Source organism: Glandiceps talaboti, chromosome 5 (genome assembly GCF_964340395.1).
Source record: "Glandiceps talaboti chromosome 5, keGlaTala1.1, whole genome shotgun sequence".
In the NCBI taxonomy this organism is placed as follows: Eukaryota; Metazoa; Hemichordata; class Enteropneusta; family Spengelidae; genus Glandiceps; species Glandiceps talaboti.
The window spans coordinates 27,801,262-27,828,871 of record NC_135553.1 but is presented as its reverse complement, the minus strand read 5'-3'; the positions used below and the strand labels follow the sequence as shown (position 1 = coordinate 27,828,871).

General features: G+C 37.6%; 1 protein-coding gene across 1 annotated transcript in view; it reads right to left on the bottom strand.

Moving 5' to 3' along the window:
• Positions 1 to 1,626: 1,626 nt before the first annotated feature.
• The window catches only part of LOC144435567 (SPRY domain-containing SOCS box protein 3-like), a 38,494-nt gene continuing 12,510 nt past the window's right edge, over positions 1,627 to 27,610 (bottom strand). Inside the window, exons 3-4 of the mRNA XM_078124153.1 lie at positions 15,364 to 15,592; positions 1,627 to 2,541 (exon numbers count right to left, since the gene is read on the bottom strand). Of these exons, the coding sequence (XP_077980279.1) occupies positions 2,198 to 2,541; positions 15,364 to 15,592 (573 nt within the window). The 3' untranslated portion in view covers positions 1,627 to 2,197. The remainder of the gene's footprint in view (positions 2,542 to 15,363; positions 15,593 to 27,610) is intronic.

Below are 27,610 nucleotides of genomic sequence, written 5' to 3'. Positions count from 1 at the left end.
TCACCGTTAAAATGATTATTAAAACAGCAAAATGACCTCATATCATGAATTTTTAACCAAAAATTAAAACAAAAGTCTGGACTACAATCTCATGACTACTTTTCTACATATATGGGAAGGCTCATTAGCAAAAGAACTTTGACCTCGACTAGTTGTCTACAAGTTTACTGAAGTGAGAACATGGCTGCCACCACATTACAGATAATGTGGACGTGGCAATTTTGCCACCAATATTAATATCAGTTTACATCTGGTCATGTGTTGTATTGCTTCCCTTTTCTAATTCTGTGTATAACACAAATGCAGCAGCTTGCTTTCTCCCTCTTGGCATAACAATGAACAATGAGTGACATTGTCATTCATTGAAGTAAAAAAATCCTTAACACATGATTAGTCACTATTTATAACAGACTCCTCCTGGAGGTAGAATATTCAGTAGCTTGTATGTTTGAACAGATCATCAACTTGCTAGTTTCATTGGTGGGTATTTTTACTCTGACTCTCTCTTAAGACTTTAGCTAGACTTGGGACTAAAAGTCTATGTTATGTACAAAGCCACAGAGATAAATACCTAGATTGTATATGAATGCTGCCACAGCCTGTTGACAGAACTGTGCTAAAAGTCATGCACCTGTCGAAGGGCACAGTGCTAAAAGCCATGCGCCTGTCGAAGAGCACTGTGCTAAAAGGTCGTACTTATATAGTGTTCAGCCCATGTTCAATTCCCTGTAAAATCAAGAGTATGGTAAACAACACTTCAATAACTACAGGTTGTGAATGGAATTATGTTTATCTCACATGAGTCAGCAAATCTCGGCTTGTGGTAACCTACTAGTACTAACTTGATACAAATTTACGATTGTATCGGATGCCAGTACAGCAAATCTATGCTCTAACAAACCTTATTTGACACTTTGAGGCAAGATTTATAAATTATAGGTCGTTATTTTCTGTTCATACATGTATCTTTTCAATCTTGTCCGTTAGGATGACAAAAATAAAATTTCAGTTTTCAATGTACTTACTAGTATCTTGCCAAGGCATTGTATACTAGTATCACGTTGTATGCATGAGGCAATCTGATTGGTTGTAGTGTTTATGTACAAAGCCACAGAGATAAATACCTAGATTGTATATGAATGCTGCCACAGCCTGTTGACAGCACGTTTTGGATGGAGCCATAAAAGAGGCCATGGTTTGCGACAATGGGGTACACAACATACAATGCCCATGTGTTCATCAGCCTTGTGATGGTTTCATTACATAACACAATTACTTGGCATGTCCATCAATCTATCAGCAAGCACTTGATTGAAACATACTAGTGTCAACAGTGATATGCTGTGTGGTATGGTTAACACTGGTTGGCTGAGGATTATGTTATTAACAGTTATTCTAGCCATATATCTTGAAACATTTCAAAAATGAAGGAAAATGAAATCACTCACAACTACAAATTAGCACTTACATATGTATAATTATATATGGGATGATCACACAATGTCAATAATCAAACTTCCTTTGTTTAGGCCAACCCCCCCCCCCCCAACAAACAAACAAACAAACAATACAACATTCAAAAGTGTGACATCAATACATTTTTATTTATGATGTAAACCATGGTGAAAGTTGTAGCGGTCACATCAACACATTAAAATACTAAATGGAAGGCAATCAGTGCATTATATTAGAATTAAATTTTATCAACTTATCAACATCTCAGTAGTAAATTCAGAACCTGTTATAACTGAAGCCTTGAAGGCATAGATGTTTTCGAAATTTGGTCGAAAGTTCAGCAATCGCCTTGATGCCAGACCCCCTGCCCCCCTAAATGAACGACGTTCTTTTAATATTAAGCTTGTGTGATATCATGTGATTGTCTGTAACTACAGTCTGATGCTGGCCTTTAGATCATAAGAACTTTATGTCATCACTGTAATGATTCCAACATTATATGTTGAAAGAGGTGGTACCCAAAATTAGGAAATGATTGAATGAATATAATTGGTCCATAGAAGATAATGTAAAATATGTTCAATAGTTTATTAAGTGAAATCACACAATTAGGAACTAAAGTTTGTGGATACAAATCATACACTGTATTGCAACCAGGTTGTAAACAAAGTGATACTTCTTCTCAGTTGATTCTCCAACTGTTGTATGTCTTGTCATAATCTGCTACATTTCCACATTTAACTCAGCTTGAAGGATCCCTGACATGTCTAATGTCTTTGAAAGTAAGGTTCGTCTGAGTGCCTGTTGTACATGTTCCAATCATTTCTTTCTGATTGTTGCCATCAATATGGGTCTCTAACAACCAGCTTAGGTTGTCCTGTAAGAAGTTCTGTAAACCTGGAGGTAGATCTAGCACAGATAAAACCTTCATGTCTTGTGGTATATACTTCCTCAAAGACTGACAACAAAGAAACTGTAATGATGAAGGAAAGCTTTGTGTTTTGATTATTTTCATTCCAGTCCTGGCAGCAGTGGAACAAACCATGGGATAAAGTTCCTTGCCTTGTAAACCTCTTACAGCAATTCCTGTTATCAAGAGGGAATGAAAAGTCAGAGTTATTATAAAACTTCCAAAAAGTGACAGTAAATCAAAGGGGGTGAGGGGATTCAGTGTGAAGGTAGGAGTGGTGGTTAATATTTCATGTTATTGCTACTCTCCTTCTTTTCCTCCTTGATGTTTTCTTTTTATGTGATTTTTTTAGTTGATGTCAGGGGTTGAAACTTTGGGTCGGCCGGGTAATGAGAAACAGAAAAAAGAAGAGGGCAACCCTAATAAATCGAAGTATGTCAGACAACAATTTTACAGTCGAAGAAAGATCAATACAGGCGATCACGAGTAACAAATGCCCAATACTGAACCTCCTTTATTTAGTTGAAGTTTTTGCTATACTGTGAACACTTTATTGTTACATATGACTGGTGGAATTCAAACAATGCAAATCTCGTTGCATTCAAAATTGAAACCATTTTCAAAAGAAATGCAATACTAACAATTATGATACAAAATTGAGACAATATAAACTTGTGGATAAACTACAAGTCTATACTTTGAGGTAGTTTGTATTGCACAGATGATACTGTGTTGTAAATTACAGCAATGTTCATAAATGGATAATCGCAGGGCAACTGTTCTTCTTTCGACATATGGCACACGTCCTACTTTATTGGCCTTGGAAAACATCGACATTTTTTGATAGTCGACGCCACAAAGACTGAAGACATAACACTGACAGAAGTTCCATCTATCATCACTTCATAGCAATGGATCACATAAAGGGTGGTTGTGTATAGAAAAAGGTGTGAGATGATGCTACAATGTTGTAACATGTTATAAACTGTGCAGTCAAAGTTTAGAGCAGTCAGCCTGAACTTGCAGTTAGGATGAGCAAGATATCAATTATCATGACCGAAGATCTGAGAGAGGCGCTCAAGGCGTTTTTGCCCATTCTGATTGGGATTGGTTGTTGTGCAAGACACAGAGAACATCTGTAGTTGATGTGCTCATAACTTGGTTTCAAGCAAAGAAGACAGCTAGAGTTGATGTCAATGACAAATATACTTTATATATGGCACACCTTTGTGATTTTTAGCTATCATGTTTATTTTGGAGATAATGTAAGCATCATTAGGATTATTTCGTTTGTGTGCACTACATGTTGATTGACAGCTACGTAGCGTTATCAATGGCAAGGTTGGCGTAGATTTTCTGACGTCTGACCGAAAGTAATGTCGAGAAATGAACCTCAGATTTCCATTCTTATTGAAAACGAATGCAGTAATTACATACGTCATATATTCATAATGACTTGGTCACAGTACGGTAGATGTCAATGATCGGAACACATGCAAAACTGCAATTTAGCAGGAGCCATCGCTAGTTTGTTACCCCTTCCCTAATGTTTAGCAAGATGACCACACAGGGCCTTCGCCATTTAAATAGGAGAGGCAGGCCTTTAAATTTCAGTCCAATCTGTCAATAGCTTTTGGAATTATTGATTTTTGACCGAAAAGACACATTTTTAGCCCTAATTTGCATATCACTGATGGGATTACCATGTCATGAACAATTCTTAATCTAACTGCCCCTAAGAATGTTTCCACCAAATCTAAGACCCCACCTGCTGGGTAATTTTGGAATTATAGAGTTTTGACCAAAAAGATTTTTATACCTAATTTGCACATCACTGATGGAATAACCACATCATGAACAATCAGAATCTACCCCCCCCCCCCACCCCCCCAACGTTCCCACCAAATTTCAGGCCAATCTGCCCAGTAGTTTTGGAGTTGAAGTTTTTTGACCAAAATTCACATTTTCTAAAACCAAAATGCAAATCTCTGACGCAATCATTTTCATTTGAACAACATCAATCTACACACCAAAGATAATGTCTCAATCAAATACCAAGGCAATCAGTCTGGCGGTTTTTGACTTTAAGTCGTTCACACACACACACACACACACACACACACACACACGCACACACATTTTACCATTCCTATAGCACACTGAACTTCAGTTCAGTTGTGCTAAAACTGATTATTCACATAATTCATTATTGGTTCAAGTGTATCCACAGTGATATCCCTACAATTGTAAGTGATTGCAATAGTTACTAATAAGATGCAGCTGAAAAGGGATTCCCATGTTGGGCTTTATATGTTAAAACTCTACTTTGCCAGTACAAATTTGCAGAGATTTGGCAAAACCAACATACAGACAAGTCATTGAGAATGACATACTCCCCGCTATGATTGGGTTTTAAGGAATTATCACTACTCTGATCACGCAACAACACTTGTGAACCTAAATCAAATAGACTTAGATATGCTGTGTCTGCTTGTTGGACATGGAACATGCCTACAACAATAAAGGATGGGTCGGGTATGGGGGATCGTATCACGAAGAAAATGGATATGCACATGTATGTCATAGAACACTGTCCTAATACCAACTTTGAATGAGATCTGTTCAAGCATGTCTGAGTTTATAATGGCTTTGGACATGGAAAATTCACAAACAAAATGGCTGCCAGGCAGGCATATTGGATCATATCACGATGAAAATGGATATGCACATGTATGTCATAGAACACTGTCCTAATACCAACTTTGAATGAGATCTGTTCAAGCATGTCTGAGTTATGGCTTTTGACATGGAAAATTCGCAAACAAAATGGCTGCTAGGCGGCCATATTGGATCGTATCATGACAGCAAATGGATATGCACATGTATGTCATAGAACACTGTCCTAATACCAACTTTGAATGAGATCTGTTCAAGCATGTCTGAGTTATGGCTTTGGACATAGAAAAATCGCAAACAAAATGGCTGCCAGGTGGCCATATTGGATTGTATCATGACAACAATGGATATACACATGTATGTCATAGAACACTGTCCTAATACCAACTTTGAATGAGATCTGTTCAAGCATTATTATGGCTTTAAACAGGGAAAATTTGCAAACAAAATGGCTGCCAGGCTGCCATATCGGATCGTATCATGAAACAAATTGACGTGCATATGTATGCCATTGTATGTTGCCCCTGTACCAAGTTTGAAAAAAAATCGGTCAAGGCATCTCCAAGAAACGGCTGTGGACGGACGGACGGACGGACACACGGATGCATGGACAGACTATACCCAATCCATAAGTCCCCGTCGCAGACTTCGTCCGGCGGGGACTAAAAATGATGAGTACTTTCTACAAATATTTAAACAAAGATGTTATGATATTCATATGCAGAATTGGCCTTTTAATGTAAACATTTCACCTAAATTACATATATATTGTAAATTTCAAACAAATTTAAATAGTGAATTGTAATTTCTACCGAAATGAATTTCTGTATAAGACTAATGCCCACCTTTTTGCTTACTTTTGGGTTACCCTCTGCTTCCCTTTGATATTGCCAAGTTTGATAAATTTGTGCTCTCTGCACACTGTGGTCCACCTCTCAGTGGTCACATGCCCCTGACTAGCCAATACCCAGTACTCCTTATTCCTAAAAGCAACCGAAAGTAAAAGAACTGGAGACTGTGGGAAGGAGGGTGAGAGCACAAAAAGGTGGGTATTAGTCTTATACAGAAATTCATTTCGGTAGAAATTACAATTCTGTACAGACAAATACCCACCTTTTGGCTTACTTTTGGGTAAGTCTAGAATATGACACCTACTTGGTGGAGGGAGTCTCCACAGAGAAAGGTGTAGCAATATTCTGAGCAGAACTGACAGGACCCAGGGTAGACATCCTGGCTGCCTCTTGGGCCATGTCCCACAGGTAAAAGCTGATGAATGAGTTCTTCCAGTGCCAGGTTCCTGCCTCAATGAGTGACTTAATGGGTACGCCAGACTAGAGTGCCCATGAAGTAGTCACTGGTCGTACTTCGTGAGCAGTGACTTTAGAAAGTACCTGTGTTGCAGCTGTGGAAGAACTGTATGCTACTTTAATGGTATTAACTATTCGCTTAGAAATATTGGCAGGAGTACAATCTAACTTGTCCGATTTCCAAGGGATGAACAGACAGGTATGATTGCCCCTAATGTCTTTGGTGCGATTATAGTACCAGGTAGTTAATTGTTGTGCAGAGACTCTGAGTGGATCAATCGATTGTTGATTACACCAACTAGAGAATCTGTTCAACTTTTCCCCATAAGTGGCAAGGGTACTCACTTGCTGGGATCTTGCATTGACTGTGGCAATCTTACGAGAAAAGCCCTTTGCAATGAGAGATCGTTCAACATTCTGAATGCATGTAGATGGAACGTCTCCGGGTGCGAGTGAAAGATATTCCATCCCTGCGACAACAGATCCTCCCTCAGCGGCAGCTCATACAAGTGATCTATTAGGAGAGACAGCAACACTGGGAACAACGAACGGTTGGCCACACTGAAGTGACGAGAGATAATACACTTTTCCTCTTGGATTTTCTGAGGACTAGTGGTAAAAGGAGTAGAGGTGGAAAGGCATAGGCCTCCAACCCCTCCCAGCTGAACGACAGGGCATCCACTGTCATTGCTCTGAGATCTGGTACTGGAGATACAAAGAGAGGCAGTTTGTGATTGAGAAATGTTGAGAACAGGTCGACTACCGCCTTGTTCCACTTGATGAAGATTTGACTGGCTACATCTTGTGGAATCTCCCACTCTGTGGGGCGAACTTGGATGCAGCGCGAGAGTGTGTATCGAAACTATTCATTTGCCTGGCTGATAGAGGCGAGAACAGATCGGCCTGTTTCCATCTTGAATCAGGGCACTCACAGATACTTCAGTGAGAGTGGACAGATTCAGTATGGGACGCCATCCTCCCGACTATTTCGGAACCAGGAAAAAATGGCTGGAAAAGCCAGGTCCCGATGACTGGGCATCAATTTCCCGTATTGTGTTCTTGCCAAATAGAGAGTCAATAGCTTCCAGAAAAGCAGTCCATTGACCGGCTGGTCTTGGAACAGGGTAAAAACGGTACGGCCGAAAGAGGTGGATCGTGGATGAAAGATAGGGGTAACCCTCTCTTACGGTAGACAAAATCCCTTCATCTGAAGTAATGCAGTGATTGGGAAGTCAGCGCGCCCCGCACCATAGTCGCATTTAATTGAAAATTGGCACATTAAAATCGACTTCTTGGCGCCCACAAAGGCACATTGTGGCTAACAGTGAAATTTAGACACTTCAGTGCTGGAGTGCCGATTCGGTAGAGGCGAAGTACAGCTCGAAGTACTCACGTCAGCTGTTTGAAATGATGCCCCCACACGTCGTCTTTTGCAAAGCAAATCTGAATACTTATACTGTTTCATGTCCCTCTATCCATGTTTGACTATTTGAATACACGATACACGCGTGACCATTCCCCGGGTATAGTGAAACAGATCAAACCAATACGATTCAAGATATTCAAATTAGTATGCCCTTTGATGACCTTGCCTGACCGTCACTGCGTTCATCATGCATGAGAAAAGACGTCAACTCCTTGAATGAATGTTACGATCAGTGATTATGATCACCGATGTTTTAGAATAAATACTTGAAGCATAAATTTATCAACACAATTACTAATCTTGTAGGTAACAACTCAAATCGCTACCACAGAAAACTACCGTCGCGATGTCCACTTTTCCGTGTCAGGCTTACAACGGTTGCATGGCTTCATACAGTACGGACTTACGGTTCGCGACTTAAACATGCTTCCCTACTGTACAAACAATAACAAGCAGAAATATTACTTTACTTATTTATGTATTTAATTTTCATGTGACTACATAAGAACACTTTTACTTTCGTACCCCTATAGGCCCTATCAGAAGTAACGAATGTTGCCAATTCTACCTCACCATTCATTCCGTAGTAACTCGTTACTATACTATAAAGTCTCATTTTTTTTTTAATTTTAAGTACTACTCGTATACATAATTTAGAAATAAAAATGTAGAATTGACGGTTACTTCATTTTAACTATTTCGTTTTATTGTTGGATCATGAATGCTAACTTGGGCCCATTAGAATTTCTGGCCCATTGAAATTGAAAATGGCCCATTCATTTATGCTGGAATGGGGCCATTGTCACATTGGTGTTTTGAGACTTCCCAATCACTGGTAATGTGTTCCCATTGTGTTGCGAATAACTTTAGACGTTCCCCCATTGGACTGTTGTGTCCGTGGGGTTCACGGTCATGTCAAGAAGGCAGTCAGGCTAACTGCTGACAACTTCCTGACCCTTGTGAAGTGGTCAAGGAAGCAAGCAGCTCACTCGGCTGGCTATTGCGCCTAGTGCTCGCAGCCTGACCCCGATCTTGTCTGGGTTTACTGTTGCGTTTTCTATTCTGACCCTGATGCTTATTTCCACTATTTTGTGGTTGCTGTCTTGGGGTCAGAGTAGGCACTTTCAACGCTTGAGGCATAGTAGTGGCCTGGAACTGAGGGGTTTTGTATACTTGGGTCCCCTCTCAACCATAGCCAGTACTTGCCAGGCCACCTCGCTCAACGAGCCCCCAAACAAAAATCTAGAGCTACTCGACTTACTAGATCTAGCTTTTAGTTTTAGTTCGGGGGTGTATTTTGGTGGCAGTCGCTCAAGGAAGGCATCACGTTCCGACAAAATGAGTGTTGACCGCTGACGTAAAGACGAGTCCGTGAGATCAGTCATGCTCGTCGCTACGGAGCGAAAAAGCTGGAGGAGTTTATCCTGAGTGTCCAAAACAGGACCCCTCTTGGTTAACTCAATTTCCGTCGTGAATTTTCCAGTCCAGATGGGATAGAATGAATATGCTCTTAGACAACGATTCACCCAAGGACCTCACGAAGGAGCGAGAAACCACATACGATTAGTGGTGTAGTCATCATTGACTAACCTTGCCCCCTCCAAAGTGAGATACCCTAGCCATGGTTCAGGCGTGTGAACATGGTAAGACTTCGACTTGGATTTGGTCCGTCATCCATCGTATGTTTCAGTCACTTGAAGAGCTGTGAGTTTCCGCTTACTCAGCCACGTCTCTTCCTTGGGCTAATTCAGCCTCATCTCAACAAGTACAAATCGAGAACGAACTGGCAGGTCGCCCTGACTGAAATTTCAGAATGGGATTTGACATTGCTGAAAGCATTATCAGAGGCATGAATCTCAAAAAAATCCTCTGATGCCTGTGGAGATGTGCGTCCTTCCCGAGCTAAGCAATCAAAATGATCGGGATGGTCATTATGTGGGGAGCACGACCGATCACTGTATCTCGACCCTGAGACAGATGGATTGGGTGAGGGCGCTCTACTCTGAGCAGTAGTCCTACTACGGGAACGGGATGGCCGAGAGGACGTAGGTAGAACTCCTGCTGCAGCCCCCTGATTCCCCTGGGGGTGGGGACTCATTGTCACTGGACCAGTTGTGGGATTAGTAACAGGTGGAGTCAACCTTTGAAGACCACTTTGACTGGTGTGCTGCCAGGCATTGTGAGCACTGGGTACCATGGAGGGTGCTGTTCCCTGTGGTAAAAAGGGTACTGCTCCATGTGGTAAACACCCAGCGTTCCCTGTCATCTGTGCATGAACCCCTGTATATTGGTTGAAATATTGAGGGTTAGTCACTAGAAACTGGCTATAAGGAATGTAGGAGTGTCCCCAGGGGGAGAACTAAACTCTGGGTTGCACTCTAGTTTGGTCGGTCGTAGAATCAATGGGTGTCCGGTATCTGGACTGGCCCATCATATTTGCCACCGGCAGTAAAGTATTACATGTAAGTACCACTGCAGTGGTAAGACCTTGACCAAGGACACATCCCTGACCTCTGTAGTGGGGATAAGTCCTGCTCCTCCCTGAATGATTGTATTGATCGGGCAAACCTGTCCATCATCGACCAGTGCAGTGCGGCAACAACCACAGGCACTCCAGGATCCCTAGGAGAGGTACCATTATCATCTTGAAAAGGGCAGTTTTCCTGAGAGGGAGAAGCGGACTTACCTTCATGGCGAGTACTTAATGTAGACGGAGTTGCTTCAGTATAGCAGATGTGTGTTGAAGGGTGATGTCATCGACCTGGCCACACACTAAAAACATATTCCACTTATGATCGGTCCAATTACTGCAGAAATTGCATGTCTGGTTGGGCTGACATGATCTGGAGTCTGCACAAAGATCATGGTCATCCCCAACTAAGATGGGATGTCCATATGTACCTGAGAGAGGTTGATTTGACATGACATCGTGAAGGAAAACCTAAACTGAAAAAATGATAAAGGCAAGATGGAGGTCTGATAAAACGAGGCGCCAACTACACACAAAAAACAAAAGTGTCAAAAGTAAAAGACACAGCACACGAGAATAAAAAGGAACAACTTAGTTTGGATCCTGAGATGCTCAGCGAAGTGTTCACCACTCAATAGGGGATAACTCGTATAAACTAGGCACAAGAGGATAAAAACTCGCAGAGTCCTGGCTTTGTACGAAAATTCGACACTATGCCAAGGTGTACTGGGTATTGGCTAGTCAGGGGCATGTAACCACTGAGAGGTGGACCACAGGGTGCAGAGAGCACAAATTTATCAAAAAACTTGGAAATATCAAGGGGAAGCGGAGGGTAACCCAAACGTAAGCAAAATGTTGGTATTTGTCTGTACAGAAAAATTCTTAGAATGCATGTCATCTAATTTTAGAAATACTTTATCTCGTTTGAGAAAGTCAACACATGACCTAGCTATTGAATGTCAACACATGACCCAACATTGAATGTCAACACATGACCTAGCTATTGATTGTCAATGCATGACCTAACTATTGAATGTCAACACATGACCTAGCTATTGAATGTCAATGCATGACCTAACTATTGAATGTCAATGCATGACCTAACTATTGAATGTCAATGCATGACCTAGCTATTGAATGTCAATGCACGACCTAGCTATTGAATGTCAATGCACGACCTAGCTATTGAATGTCAATGCATGACCTAGCTATTGAATGTCAACACATGACCTAACTATTGAATGTCAACACATGACCTAGCTATTGAATGTCAACACATGACATAGCTATTCAATGTCAATGCATGACCTAGCTATTCAATGTCAATGCACGACCTAGCTATTGAATGTCATTGCATGACCTAGCTATTGAATGTCAACACATGACCTAGCTATTGAATGTCAACACATGACATAGCTATTGAATGTCAACCCATGACCTAGCTATTGAATGTCAACACATGACCTAGCTATTGAATGTCAACACATGACATAGCTATTGAATGTCAACCCATGACCTAGCTATTGAATGTCAACCCATGACCTAGCTATTGAATGTCAACACACGACCTAGCTATTGAATGTCAATGCATGACCTAGCTATTGAATGTCAACACATGACCTAGCTATTGAATGTCAACACATGACCTAGCTATTGAATGTCAACACACGACCTAGCTATTGAATGTCAATGCATGACCTAACTATTGAATGTCAATGCATGACCTAGCTATTGAATGTCAACACATGACCTACCTATTGAATGTCAACACATGACCTAACTATTGAATGTCAACACACGACCTAGCTATTCAATGTCAATGCACGACCTAGCTATTCAATGTCAATGCATGACCTAGCTATTGAATGTCAACACATGACCTAACTATTGAATGTCAACACATGACCTAACTATTGAATGTCAACACATGACCTAACTATTCAATGTCAATGCATGACCTAGCTATTGAATGTCAACACACGACCTAGCTATTCAATGTCAATGCATGACCTAGCTATTGAATGTCAACACATGACCTAGCTATTGAATGTCAACGCATGACCTAACTATTGAATGTCAACACATGACCTAACTATTGAATGTCAATACATGACCTAGCTATTGAATGTCAATGCATGACCTAGCTATTGAATGTCAATGCATGACCTAACTATTGAATGTCAATGCATGACCTAGCTATTGAATGTCAACACATGACCTAACTATTGAATGTCAACGCATGACCTAACTATTGAATGTCAACGCATGACCTAACTATTGAATGTCAACACATGACCTAGCTATTCAATGTCAATGCATGACCTAGCTATTGAATGTCAACACATGACCTAACTATTGAATGTCAACACACGACCTAGCTATTGAATGTCAACACATGACCTAACTATTGAATGTCAACACATGACCTAACTATTGAATGTCAACACATGACCTAGCTATTGAATGTCAACACATGACATAGCTATTCAATGTCAGTGCATGACCTAGCTATTGAATGTCAATGCACGACCTAGCTATTGAATGTCAATGCATGACCTAGCTATTGAATGTCAACACATGACCTAGCTATTGAATGTCAACACATGACATAGCTATTGAATGTCAACCCATGACCTAGCTATTGAATGTCAACACATGACCTAGCTATTGAATGTCAACACATGACCTAGCTATTGAATGTCAACCCATGACCTAGCTATTGAATGTCAACACATGATCTAGCTATTGAATGTCAACACATGACATAGCTATTGAATGTCAACCCATGACCTAGCTATTGAATGTCAACACATGATCTAGCTATTGAATGTCAACACACGACCTAGCTATTGAATATCAATGCATGACCTAGCTATTGAATGTCAACACATGACCTAGCTATTGAATGTCAACACACGACCTAGCTATTGAATGTCAATGCATGACCTAACTATTGAATGTCAACACATGACCTAACTATTCAATGTCAATGCATGACCTAGCTATTGAATGTCAACACACGACCTAGCTATTCAATGTCAATGCACGACCTAGCTATTCAATGTCAATGCATGACCTAGCTATTGAATGTCAACACATGACCTAACTATTGAATGTCAACACATGACCTAACTATTGAATGTCAACACATGACCTAACTATTCAATGTCTATGCATGACCTAGCTATTGAATGTCAACACACGACCTAGCTATTCAATGTCAATGCATGACCTAGCTATTGAATGTCAACACATGACCTAGCTATTGAATGTCAACGCATGACTTAACTATTGAATGTCAACACATGACCTAACTATTGAATGTCAATACATGACCTAGCTATTGAATGTCAACACATGACCTAGCTATTGAATGTCAATGCATGACCTAGCTATTGAATGTCAATGCATGACCTAGCTATTGAATGTCAATGCATGACCTAGCTATTGAATGTCAATGCATGACCTAACTATTGAATGTCAACACATGACATAACTATTGAATGTCAACACATGACCTAACTATTGAATGTCAATGCAATGGGTCCAGTTACCTGATAGTTTTTCACTGTTGACCCTAAACTTTTTTTAATGAATTCAAGATAAAAAATAAAATCACAAAAATTGCGAAGTCTCGCAATAAATAGTAGCTGTGGAAACTGACATCAACTTAAAACGACAACATAAAACTGTTTTTCCAATCAGTAATGGTTGTACATCTGATGAGAAGAAACCTATAACACAGAAACCATATGGAAAAAATAGAGCAAATATTGCGTTGTCGTACAACTTCATGTTTGGGGCAATGATAGATATATAATTTTTTGAAGATTTAAAGTTGTAACCAAAACAAAATTTTCATACCTAATTTCCATCATAATGATCCAGCCATCCTATGTTGGAAGTGTACTTAATCAAGACAAGTATAACACAAGTCATTGAGAATGACATAGTCCCCGCTATGATTGGGTTTTAAGGAACTGGCAGTTTATGTTGTCATTTTCTTGATATCACTACTCTGATCATGCAACAATACTTATGAACCTAAATCAAACAGACTTAGATATGTTGTGTCTGCTCATTGGACATGGAACATGCCTACTCATCTTGTGTCTCCTCGTTGGACATGGGACATGCCTACTCTTCAAGATGACGTGATGGAATAAACCATTCAACAATAAAGGATGGGTCGGGTATGGGGGGGGGGACCTGTTCAAGCATGTCTGAGTTATGGCTTTGGACATGAAAACTGCACCAACAAAATCACTGCCAGGCAGCCATATCGGATTGTATCACGACGAAAATGGATATGCACATGTATGTCATAGAACACTGTCCTAATACCAACTTTGAATGAGATCTGTTCAAGCATGTCTGAGTTTATAATGGCTTTGGACATGGAAAATTCACAAACAAAATGGCTGCCAGGCAGGCATATTGGATCATATCACGATGAAAATGGATATGCACATGTATGTCATAGAACACTGTCCTAATACCAACTTTGAATGAGATCTGTTCAAGCATGTCTGAGTTATGGCTTTGGACATGGAAAATTCGCAAACAAAATGGCTGCCAGGCAGCCATATTGGATCGTATCACGACAACAATGAATATGCACATGTATGTCATAGAACACTGTCCTAATACCAACTTTGAATGAGATCTGCTCAAGCATGTCTGAGTTATGGCTTTGGACAAGGAAAATTCGCAAACAAAATGGCTGCTAGGTGGCCATATTGGATTGTATCAGGAAACAAATTGACGTGCATATGTTTGCCATTGTATGTTACCCCTGTACTAAGTTTGAAAAAAATCGGTCCAGGCATCTCTAAGGAACGGCTCTGGACAGACAGACGGACGAACGAACAGATGGACGCACGGACCCCAATCCATAAGTTCCCGTCCCTGACTTCGTCCGGCGGGGACTAATAACAATACAGGGATGATATATTGCTGGTGAAAATGATTTAATGTAATGCAAACACCTGAATAATTCTACATCACTCATTTGTCATGGGTACGTCCCTTATTAGAAATACGAAACAATGCTTTGAGATGGAACTACTGGTGCATGACATCAATAGTGTTTAATACTGGCAATCACAGATATTCTTACCTAAAGGGCGTCTGTCTTTGTAGAATGACAGTGTACCAGACCACAAGTCTAGATGTACACCTATAACAGCATTCTGACCAAACTTGGAGCAGTAAACATTAGTCACACCTTTGTGTTGTATACCTCCAGTATATGAAAGCCCCCAACTGTTAGCATCTTGTCCCAGCAGACTGCAGAATTTATGACGACATCTGTTCAGGTCAACGTCTTCAGTACCAACACCAATCATCTAAACCAGATATTTAAATCTTCATTTAGTACATTAATGTACAGATTTTGTAAGTTGTTGTTTTGATAAGTTTTAGCTTACATGTCAATCACAATCAATCAGTTTATTTCAGGACAATAATTTCAGAACAGTAATTTAATGTAATGCAAACCACAGAGCAAACAATGTTACAAACATTTCAGTTCATAGAGGGAGATTCCTCTCTATTTTTCATTGCAAAATAAATAAATGAAGCTAATTTGAAATAGGTTACATTATCAGAATTCAAAAGTGAAATGAACTTATCAAAGGAAAGGTTCAAATAAAACCACCTTGGTAACAATTCATTTCGAAGGTCGTTATAATGTGGACAAATTGCTAAGAAATGATACTCGTCCTTAATACAGTACAAATCATGTGTGATACAGTATTTACAAAAACCTTTTCGTGTCATCCCCTCTCAATTTGCAATGGATGCGAAGAGGAGCAAAATCTTAATAGTGCTGTTCTAAATTTAACAAACTATCTAGGACCACAATGGAAATAAGTATTAATTGCTTTGTTGTGTTATCCTTGGCAGTACTTTATATGGACCACAATGGAAATAAGTATTAATTGCTTTGTTGTGTTATCCTTGGCAGTACTTTATATGGACCACAATGGAAATAACTTTTAATTGCTTTGTTGTGTTATCCTTGGCAGTACTTTATATGGACCACAATGGAAATAAATATTAACTGCTTTGTTGTGTTATCCTTGGCAGTACTTTATATGGACCACAATGGAAATAAGTATTAATTGCTTTGTTGTGTTATCCTTGGCAGTACTTTATATGGACCACAATGGAAATAAGTATTAATTGCTTTGTTGTGTTATCCTTGGCAGTACTTTATATGGACCACAATGGAAATAACTATTAATTGTTTTGTTGTGTTATCCTTGGCAGTACTTTATATGGACCACAATGGAAATAACTATTAATTGCTTTGTTGTGTTATCCTTGGCAGTACTTTATATGGACCACAATGGAAATAACTATTAATTGTTTTGTTGTGTTATCCTTGGCAGTACTTTATATGGACCACAATGGAAATAAGTATTAATTGCTTTGTTGTGTTATCCTTGGCAGTACTTTATATGGACCACAATGGAAATAACTATTAATTGTTTTGTTGTGTTATCCTTGGCAGTACTTTATATGGACCACAATGGAAATAAATATTAACTGCTTTGTTGTGTTATCCTTGGCAGTACTTTATATGGACCACAATGGAAATAAATATTAATTGTTTTGTTGTGTTATCCTTGGCAGTACTTTATATGGACCACAATGGAAATAACTATTAATTGTTTTGTTGTGTTATCCTTGGCAGTACTTTATATGGACCACAATGGAAATAATTATTAATTGTTTTGTTGTGTTATCCTTGGCAGTACTTTATATGGACCAGAATGGAAATAAATATTAACTGCTTTGTTGTGTTATCCTTGGCAGTACTTTATATGGACCACAATGGAAATAACTATTAATTGTTTTGTTGTGTTATCCTTGGCAGTACTTTATATGGACCACAATGGAAATAATTATTAATTGTTTTGTTGTGTTATCCTCGACAGTACTTTATATGGACCAGAATGGAAATAAATATTAACTGCTTTGTTGTGTTATCCTTGGCAGTACTTTATATGGACCACAATGGAAATAACTATTAATTGTTTTGTTGTGTTATCCTTGGCAGTACTTTATATGGACCACAATGGAAATAAGTATTAATTGCTTGTTGTGTTATCCTCGGCAGTACTTTATATGGACCACAATGGAAATAAGTATTAATTGTTTTGTTGTGTTATCCTTGGCAGTACTTTATATGGACCACAATGGAAATAAGTATTAATTGTTTTGTTGTGTTATCCTTGGCAGTACTTTATATGGACCACAATGGAAATAAGTATTAATTGTTTTGTTGTGTTATCCTTGGCAGTATTTTATATGGACCACAATAGAAATAAGTATTAATTGTTTTGTTGTGTTATCCTTGGCAGTACTTTATATGGACCACAATGGAAATAACTATTAATTGTTTTGTTGTGTTATCCTTGGCAGTACTTTATATGGACCACAATGGAAATAACTATTAATTGTTTTGTTGTGTTATCCTTGGCAGTACTTTATATGGACCACAATGGAAATAAGTATTAATTGCTTTGTTGTGTTATCCTTGGCAGTACTTTATATGGACCACAATGGAAATAACTATTAATTGCTTTGTTGTGTTATCCTTGGCAGTACTTTATATGGACCACAATGGAAATAACTATTAATTGTTTTGTTGTGTTATCCTTGGCAGTACTTTATATGGACCACAATGGAAATAACTATTAATTGCTTTGTTGTGTTATCCTTGGCATTACTTTATATGGACCACAATGGAAATAACTATTAAATGCTTTGTTGTGTTATCCTTGGCAGTACTTTATATGGACCACAATGGAAATAAATATTAATTGCTTTGTTGTGTTATCCTTGGCAGTACTTTAAATGGACCACAATGGAAATAAATATTAATTGCTTTGTTGTGTTATCCTTGGCAGTACTTTATATGGACCACAATGGAAATAATTATTAATTGTTTTGTTGTGTTATCCTTGGCAGTACTTTATATGGACCACAATGGAAATAAGTATTAATTGCTTTGTTGTGTTATCCTTGGCAGTACTTTATATGGACCACAATGGAAATAAATATTAATTGCTTTGTTGTGTTATCCTTGGCAGTACTTTATATGGACCACAATGGAAATAATTATTAATTGTTTTGTTGTGTTATCCTTGGCAGTACTTTATATGGACCACAATGGAAATAAGTATTAATTGCTTTGTTGTGTTATCCTTGGCAGTACTTTATATGGACCACAATGGAAATAAGTATTAATTGCTTTGTTGTGTTATCCTTGGCAGTACTTTATATGGACCACAATGGAAATAACTATTAATTGTTTTGTTGTGTTATCCTTGGCAGTACTTTATATGGACCACAATGGAAATAAGTATTAATTGCTTTGTTGTGTTATCCTTGGCAGTACTTTATATGGACCACAATGGAAATAAATATTAACTGCTTTGTTGTGTTATCCTTGGCAGTACTTTATATGGACCACAATGGAAATAACTATTAATTGTTTTGTTGTGTTATCCTTGGCAGTACTTTATATGGACCACAATGGAAATAATTATTAATTGTTTTGTTGTGTTATCCTTGGCAGTACTTTATATGGACCACAATGGAAATAAATATTAATTGCTTTGTTGTGTTATCCTTGGCAGTACTTTATACGGACCACAATGGAAATAATTATTAATTGTTTTGTTGTGTTATCCTTGGCAGTACTTTATATGGACCACAATGGAAATAAGTATTAATTGTTTTGTTGTGTTATCCTTGGCAGTACTTTATATGGACCACAATGGAAATAAGTATTAATTGCTTTGTTGTGTTATCCTTGGCAGTATTTTATATGGACCACAATAGAAATAAGTATTAATTGTTTTGTTGTGTTATCCTTGGCAGTACTTTATATGGACCACAATGGAAATAAGTATTAATTGCTTTGTTGTGTTATCCTTGGCAGTACTTTATATGGACCACAATGGAAATAAGTATTAATTGCTTTGTTGTGTTATCCTTGGCAGTATTTTATATGGACCACAATGGAAATAAGTATTAATTGTTTTGTTGTGTTATCCTTGGCAGTACTTTATATGGACCACAATGGAAATAAATATTAACTGCTTTGTTGTGTTATCCTTGGCAGTACTTTATATGGACCACAATGGAAATAAGTATTAATTGCTTTGTTGTGTTATCCTTGGCAGTACTTTATATGGACCACAATGGAAATAAGTATTAATTGCTTTGTTGTGTTATCCTTGGCAGTACTTTATATGGACCACAATGGAAATAAGTATCAATTGCTTTGTTGTGTTATCCTTGGCAGTACTTTATATGGACCACAATGGAAATAAGTATTAATTGCTTTGTTGTGTTATCCTTGGCAGTACTTTATATGGACCACAATGGAAATAAGTATTAATTGTTTTGTTGTGTTATCCTTGGCAGTACTTTATATGGACCACAATGGAAATAAGTATTAATTGCTTTGTTGTGTTATCCTTGGCAGTACTTTATATGGACCACAATGGAAATAAGTATTAATTGCTTTGTTGTGTTATCCTTGGCAGTACTTTATATGGACCACAATGGAAATAAGTATTAATTGCTTTGTTGTGTTATCCTTGGCAGTACTTTATATGGACCACAATGGAAATAAGTATTAATTGCTTTGTTGTGTTATCCTTGGCAGTACTTTATATGGACCACAATGGAAATAAGTATTAATTGCTTTGTTGTGTTATCCTTTGCAGTACTTTATATGGACCACAATGGAAATAAGTATTAATTGCTTTGTTGTGTTATCCTTGGCAGTACTTTATATGGACCACAATGGAAATAAGTATTAATTGCTTTGTTGTGTTATCCTTTGCAGTACTTTATATGGACCACAATGGAAATAAGTATTAATTGCTTGTTGTGTTATCCTCGGCAGTACTTTTATATGTATGTTTTTACTATATTTTATTACCAAATAAATTCAATTCAATTCAATTCAACCTATCGGTCAGAATAGCTCCGCTGCTTTTTTTTGTAACATGTAGAAGTGGTACTGCTGTTCAGCTCTTCCACTATGCAGTTTTGTTTATATAGCAAAGTAATAAAGTGGTTAGTGGTTTCATATGATGACTCACACATACTATAGAACACATTTCACACAGAAAGTTGGTAAAATATTGTACTTTAATATTATAGTCACCATTTTAAAAAGTTCAATTTTTACCCCTGATTTGCATATTAATAACCCATTCAACTTGTCCTGAACAAACGTTATCTGCTCATCCCAAGACACCTACACAAGAAATTTTGGCTCATTGACCAAGTGGTTTTGTAGAAGATTTTTGAAGCAGTTTTACAAAAAATTCTATTTTTACACATAATTTGCATAACAATTACCAATCAATTTGTCTTGAACAAACTTATATCTGCTCATCAAATGACACCTACACACCAAATTTCAGGTCAAATTGACCATGCAGTTTTGACAGATGGACGATAGAGAATCAACCTAAAAATGGAACACAGTGAACGAAGAATACAGAAACACATTGCCAAAGATTTTAATATTCAAGATTCAAAGATTGATAAATTTATTCAAATACTCAACAAAAAATACCGCCAATGGCTTTGTCGCACAACTGTACAGTTTTTAAAAATGTTTATCCATATGCTAGTCCATGCTAACAATAGGTGTTCATTTGATGAATGACTATCCAGTTGCCTATCCAACCATGTTGCTATCTTTGCGATATACGCAATCATTTGGCTGTTGCTATAGGCATGGTCATGTTGCTTGATATATTTGCATACATTTTTTAATGTTTTTGTTCACTTGTGTATGAATTCCTGATATTCTCTTTGCAACAAATGTGATCATTTGACTGTTGCTATGGGCGTGGTATTGTTGCTAGGCAAATTCACATACATTTTTTGAATGTTTATTCAATTGTCCATTAATCCCTCTTGTTACCTTTGTGAAATACACGACCATTTGGCTGTTGCTATGGGCGTGGTCATGGTTGCTAGGGATATTTGTACACATTTTTTGAATGTTTACTCACTTGCCTACCAGATGATGTTGATATTTGACCAAACTATACTGCCATTTGGTTGTTGCTAAGGGCGTGGTCATGGTTGCTAGGGCCAGTTGTGTCAAACTATTTTGAAGAAAATCTGCAGAATAACACTTCTAGAAACATCTCACCAAGTTTCAGTCTCACTGACCAAGCAATTTTTGAGATATAAATTTTTGACCAAAATTCACATTTTTACACCTAATTTGCATATTACTGATGAGATCATTCTTTGCTTAATATTTCTTCATCTACACACCCACAGATGCATCCCTATTAAATTTCAGCCCAATCTGCTGAGTAGTTTTGGAATTCTATTTATTCTTTATTGCCAATTTGAAAGTCAATATGTACATGTCAATGATGACCACATAAGACAATTATATATAATCCCATGAAATCAATGTTAGTTTTACGTCATAATGCTCCAAGTATGATTCCGCGGACTAATATAAATTCGAGCTGATAGGTGAGAATTTGTAGTCTGCGGAATCATACGAGGAACATTATGACGTAAAACTAACATTGATTTCATGTAATATATTTTTATCACATAACTAAGTATTCCCCCGATTTCTCTAAAATTTTAAATCGTATTTTACGAATACTGCATCATTTTATTGCACTATATTCTTCATCACGTATAAAAAAATGGCGTCCGACAGCTATGCAAATTACATAATCATGTGATCGCGAGGTCAAGCTTACCATATACACGGTATCGGTCATACTGTTCTATGGTTTCTCAACCAAAGTTTATCGGTTATAACCTTGCGATGTGCGTGTAATATCAAATTTAGTTTAAACGTAATTAGAATTTATCCTAATACGACCTTTGTTCCGTCATTTTAATCATATTTGCTCAGGCTGTGTAAGTTCGGAGATCTGAGCTTGACGGAAAATTGGAAGTAAGCTTGCTTCTACATTGATAATCTACGTGATTTTAGATAGAATAAAATTTATCAAATAAAAATAAAAGTACCTCTGCATATCAAACTCATGCCATCCAAGGATATATGTAACGTGTGTGCATTTACGTTTTGAAACACATAATTATTACGATAAACTTGATCGTAGTGTAGGATTGGCAGGAACACTCGAACAGTACAGAGAAAAAACAGTTCAGTAGAACACTGATATGCTCTGAAATCACAACCTGTTTGACGTCACACAGTAGAAGATATGCACGTATTTATGTGATAAAAGGAGTCAAAAAAATAGCTTTCTGCTAATCTAGTTTGGCTCCATCGCTAATGGAAATAATAAGTTAATATTACGGGCTTATTTAAACGAACATATAGATTATAAACATAACACAGACACAGAACTAATTATGACAAGACAAAGAACCATAATGGAAAATTTACACATCAGAAATGATATATTCTTTAAATGCTTTCCTAAATTCATATTTTGATGTCAGATTTTTCATATGTATTGGAAGACTATTCCAGAGTTTAGCACCTGCATATGAGATTGAAAATTGTGATAGGAATAGATAGATTTTGATAACACCTCAGCCTAGTTTCATAACTATGGTCTACACTTTTGAAGAAATCATTCAAATGATGAGGGCGATATCCATTACATAATTCAAAAATAAAATTTCCAAGACTTAGTTGATAAAGTTTATAAATATCGAGGAGACCTAAATTCCTAAACAGGGGAGAAGATGGCTGCCTGAAGTTGGAGAATGTAATACAGCATACACACATTTTCTGTATTTTCAAAATAGAAAGTAAATATGATGGGAATGTACTCCACCAGACTTCCAAACCATAGGTGATGTTGGGCTGAATAAATGCTTTGTATAGTATGAGTAAAATGTGTCTAGGTACAAAGTGTCGCAATCAAAATAGAATACCAGACTTTTTCTCTGAATATTTTTTGTCACCTCCTCAATATGGTATTTCCAAGTCAGGTGTTTATCAATGGTAACTCCACCAAAACAAACTTTGTCTACCTCATTTATAACACAATCTTTGAAACAAAGAGATCCATGCTGGTATATGTTCTGACGCTTGCCATGGAAAACTATATAATTTGTCTTTGCATTATTTGATTGTCAGTTTATTTACATCACACCAGTCTGTAATATTTTAGAAATGATAACTGACCTGATCCAGGTTTACAGTATTTGTTTTGTCTGAAAATGCGTGAAATAAATTAGAATCATCCGGAAAGAGACAAAAATCAAAGAAGTTAGAGGCATTTGGAAGGTCATTGATATAAATTAAAAACATGGTTGGGCCAAGTTGAATTATAGGTTTTTGACCAAAAGACACATTTTTACCTTCCGTAAGAAAGGTTTTATATTAGAAATGTGTGTGTGTGTGTGTGTGTGTGTGTGTGTGTGTCACCATTTTCAAAACAAGCGACCTATCGGTCAGAATAGCTCCGCTGTTTTTTTTTAATTTTATTTTTTATTTTGGTAACATGTAGAAGTGGTTTAGTTCTTCAGCTCTTCACTATGCAGTTTTGTTTTAGCGATGTAATTAGTTAGTGTAATCAGGGACTTGATTCTGACAATTGTTCCTACTATTTGTTTAGTGTCAAGTCAGTAATATAGACTCGTGCACTGCCTGTCGTATGTAAGCAGGGCTAACCACTGACATGACCAGAGAGAACCTTTTCGGATTTACATGTAAAACGGGGAAAGATACGAAAAACATAATGCAAAGTCTGAAGCCAAATTAAAGTTGTAATTATTTCAATTATTTTTACTTGCCAAATATTTGCATTTTGGAAATGGCTAGACACGTTCATGTCCTTTAACTTTACATGTAAACTGTCGGCTAATAAACAAAGTTGGTCGATTCACAGTCGGCAGTGAGACTGCTCTTGCATAACTTCGACCGCATGCCTAGCATGCCTTCCTTACGTTGTCTTCATTCTGGTTCACTGTCATTCCAAATTGCATGTCATTGACAATATAGCATTAATCACAAGTTACATGTTATCTGAAAACATAAAACTTTTATAGTACTCAAGTTACAAAAAAAAATTCATCAAAAATAGAAAAGAAGACATGCTGACTTGAAATTAACAAATCTGAGTAAGCTACCCTCTGTGCATCAACACACCAGATATCAAAGCACTCTGACAAGTAGTATTTGAGGAGATGATGAAAATATCATTTTTGAAAAAAAAATCATAAAAAATTGAAAATGGCACAGATCAACTTGGCATGAACAAATCTGAATAGCCTCTCCCCAGGGAACATGCACACCAAATATCAATTTAAAGTATTCTGGCTGTTACTTTCGAAGGTGATGAAAATAAACAAGTGACCTATCGATCAGAATAGCTCCGCTGTTCTTTTTAGTTTTTATTTTGGTAGTGATGTAATAAAGTGGTTAGTGGTTTCATATGATGTCTCACTATAAAACACATTTTACACAGAAAGTTGGTAAAATATTGTACTTTTATACCATAGTCACCATTTTATATAAAAAAATTACTGTTATGAAAATTACACAAAACCTCAGAAAAATAATGACTGGGAAATGCGCGTACACACACACACACACACACACACTCACACACAAAGGGTTTATGAAGTTGGCTATATATAATTCCAGTGTCTTACAGCTTTAACCCTGGAAAATTTTAATAATGAATGAAATAAACTAGGGATCTAAAGTAATTTTGAGGCAATTCGAATTTCAGTTTTCTAACAAATTTATCAAAAACACTGTCCATAAGCTTAATTGTCAACAACATTCAACTTGTAGTAGACATAACATCGTCTAATATTTAAATTTACGAAATGTCTTGTGACCGGCGCCTGTCAGCAGACTTGGCCAATTTCTTTTCATCATTCCATTGTATTTAAACCTTGTACTTGACATTTTGCAATATTTATAATTCTCAACAAAATACATCAAGTTCAACATGCTTCACCTCGCTCATACTCAAAGCAGCCCCGGTATGATCACTGACACGACTAGAGAGAACCTTTTCTGATTTACATGTAAAATGGGGAAAGATACGCAAAACATGATGCAAAGTCTGAAGCCAAATTAAAGTTGTAATTATTTTAATTATTTTTGCTGGCCAAATATTTGCATTTTGGAAATGGCAAGACATGTTCATGTCGATACATCACAGATAACTAACACTAGTTATCTGTGTTTACATGTAAACTGTCGGCCAATAAACACAGTTTGGTCGATCCACTGTACGTACTGCTCTTAACTTCACCCGCACGCCTTTATGACCTATGCATGCCTTGCCTTGCTTACACTAGTTGTCTTCATTCTAGTTCACTGTTACTCCAAATTACACGACAATATAGAATTAATCACAAGTTACATGTTATCTGAAAACATCAAACTTTTATAGTGGGTCTGAAGTGTGATTTTAGTGAGTATCAAGAACTCCCGTGTTCACTGGCTGTGGAAAATCGCCTGGTCGAACAAGGCCAGCTTCAACTTCCGGGTCAAATCAGTCATTTTCTACCGAAAATTCTTGAACGGTCCGGACCGTTACACAATGATCCTACTAAATTTACTTGCCATGGTTATTTAAAACACATAAAAATCCACCTTTTTGTGAAATTTGTAAACTTTCCGGTCCGTATTGAGGAAACTATGAGCGAAAAACCGGGTCGAAATTTCAAGGCCTCAAGTATGCATCCCGAATTCGTCAGAAAATCGGTATTCCTAAATGTAATGCCAAAATTTATTATGGCACGAAAGAGGAGATGTCAGTTGAGGTTTAGGCGTTTTCAGTATCTAAAATGGGGGACTCTAGTGAAAGTTACAGCGAGTTGAAAATACCGAAAAATAAGGCCTGTGAGCAGCCATTCAAAGTGTCGCTCTCTGAGATCTGAGATAGATTGTATGCAAATGAGGGTATTGCGGACTGGCTGATTATGTAGACGGGGTGCAAAATTTGGATTTGAAGATTACAACCCTGTTTCGAACAAACACTTGTCATTTGAGCGCACAATGCTTAGAATTATGACTATAGCACATGTTACATTGCTTGTTTGACGTCAATAGTGTCTTTTGAAAAATGGCAGTTTACTTAAAGTCTCGTGGACTGATTTCCAATATGGCGTCGGTCACAATGCTCATTAACATATTAATTTTTTTGTTAAATTACAAAAAAAAATCATAAAAAATAGAAAAGAATATGTGCTGACTTGAAATTAACAAATCTGAGTAAGCTGCCCCCTGTGTATCAACACACCAGATATCAAAGCAATCTGACAAGTAGTATTTGAGGAGATGATGAAAATATCATTTTTTGAAAAAAAATCATAAAAAATTGAAAATGGCACAACTTGGCATGAACAAATCTGAATAGCCTCCCCCCAGGGAACATGCACACCAAATATCGAAGAATTCTGACTGTCATTTTCGGAGAAGATGATGAAAATATAAAAAGTTGACGGACACCAATGATTCACCTATACTATACCTCAATACCCACCTATACCTAAAGCTACGCTTTCAGCTTTCGCTTACAGCGGAGCTAAAAAAGTTAAGACACCTATGATTTACCTATACCTCTATACTCTATACCCACCTATACCTAAAGCTACGCTTACAGCGGAGCTAAAAATGGCTGGATCAATTCAAACGAAATTTGTTTGACGTGTTCCGTGTATAAAACGATGTGTCCGCAATTTAGCCACTCAATGAGAAAAAAAAATAAAGTTCAGAAAAACGAAGTCAGGGGTTTCTGTTTCATTGCACGGCTGTCTGCTGCTTTTCTGTGTAAACTACGGAGCAATAACAACTGGGTAGGTTCACAATCAGGCTGCGACTCTAGTCATAACAAACACGGAGAAAGCATAGCTGCCGCTTCGCCGTGCAATGGTACTGGTTCACACGGGACATCGTTTTTGACTTTATCTTAAGTTTCACGATCGAGTGAGGATTCCTTCCTAGACATCGCAGATTTATAGGTAGGCCGAAGCTGAAAAAGTTTTACACCTTTGAAAATCTTTATTGGAAAAAGAAACGAAACTCCTTTCACTTCTGACCGACAATCATCTTTTCGGTATCACACTGTCAATCATCAATGATTGCGTTACATCTCATGCCGACAAGTTGTTTGAAATTCGCCACTATAGTCAGAGTGTGACATGCCGTTCTCACCATTTCACAATCATTTCAAATCTTTTATGAATCATACAAAAGACAACGGGGCGGTCAATAGGAGAACAACTTTATTGAGATGTTATTGAAGGTGTGATCGTTCCAATGCACTCGATGTAGTCGTCTTTTGTTTTACCGTACGTCATTAACATCACGTCAGTCAAGTGGTGGACCAGAGGTGGACAGT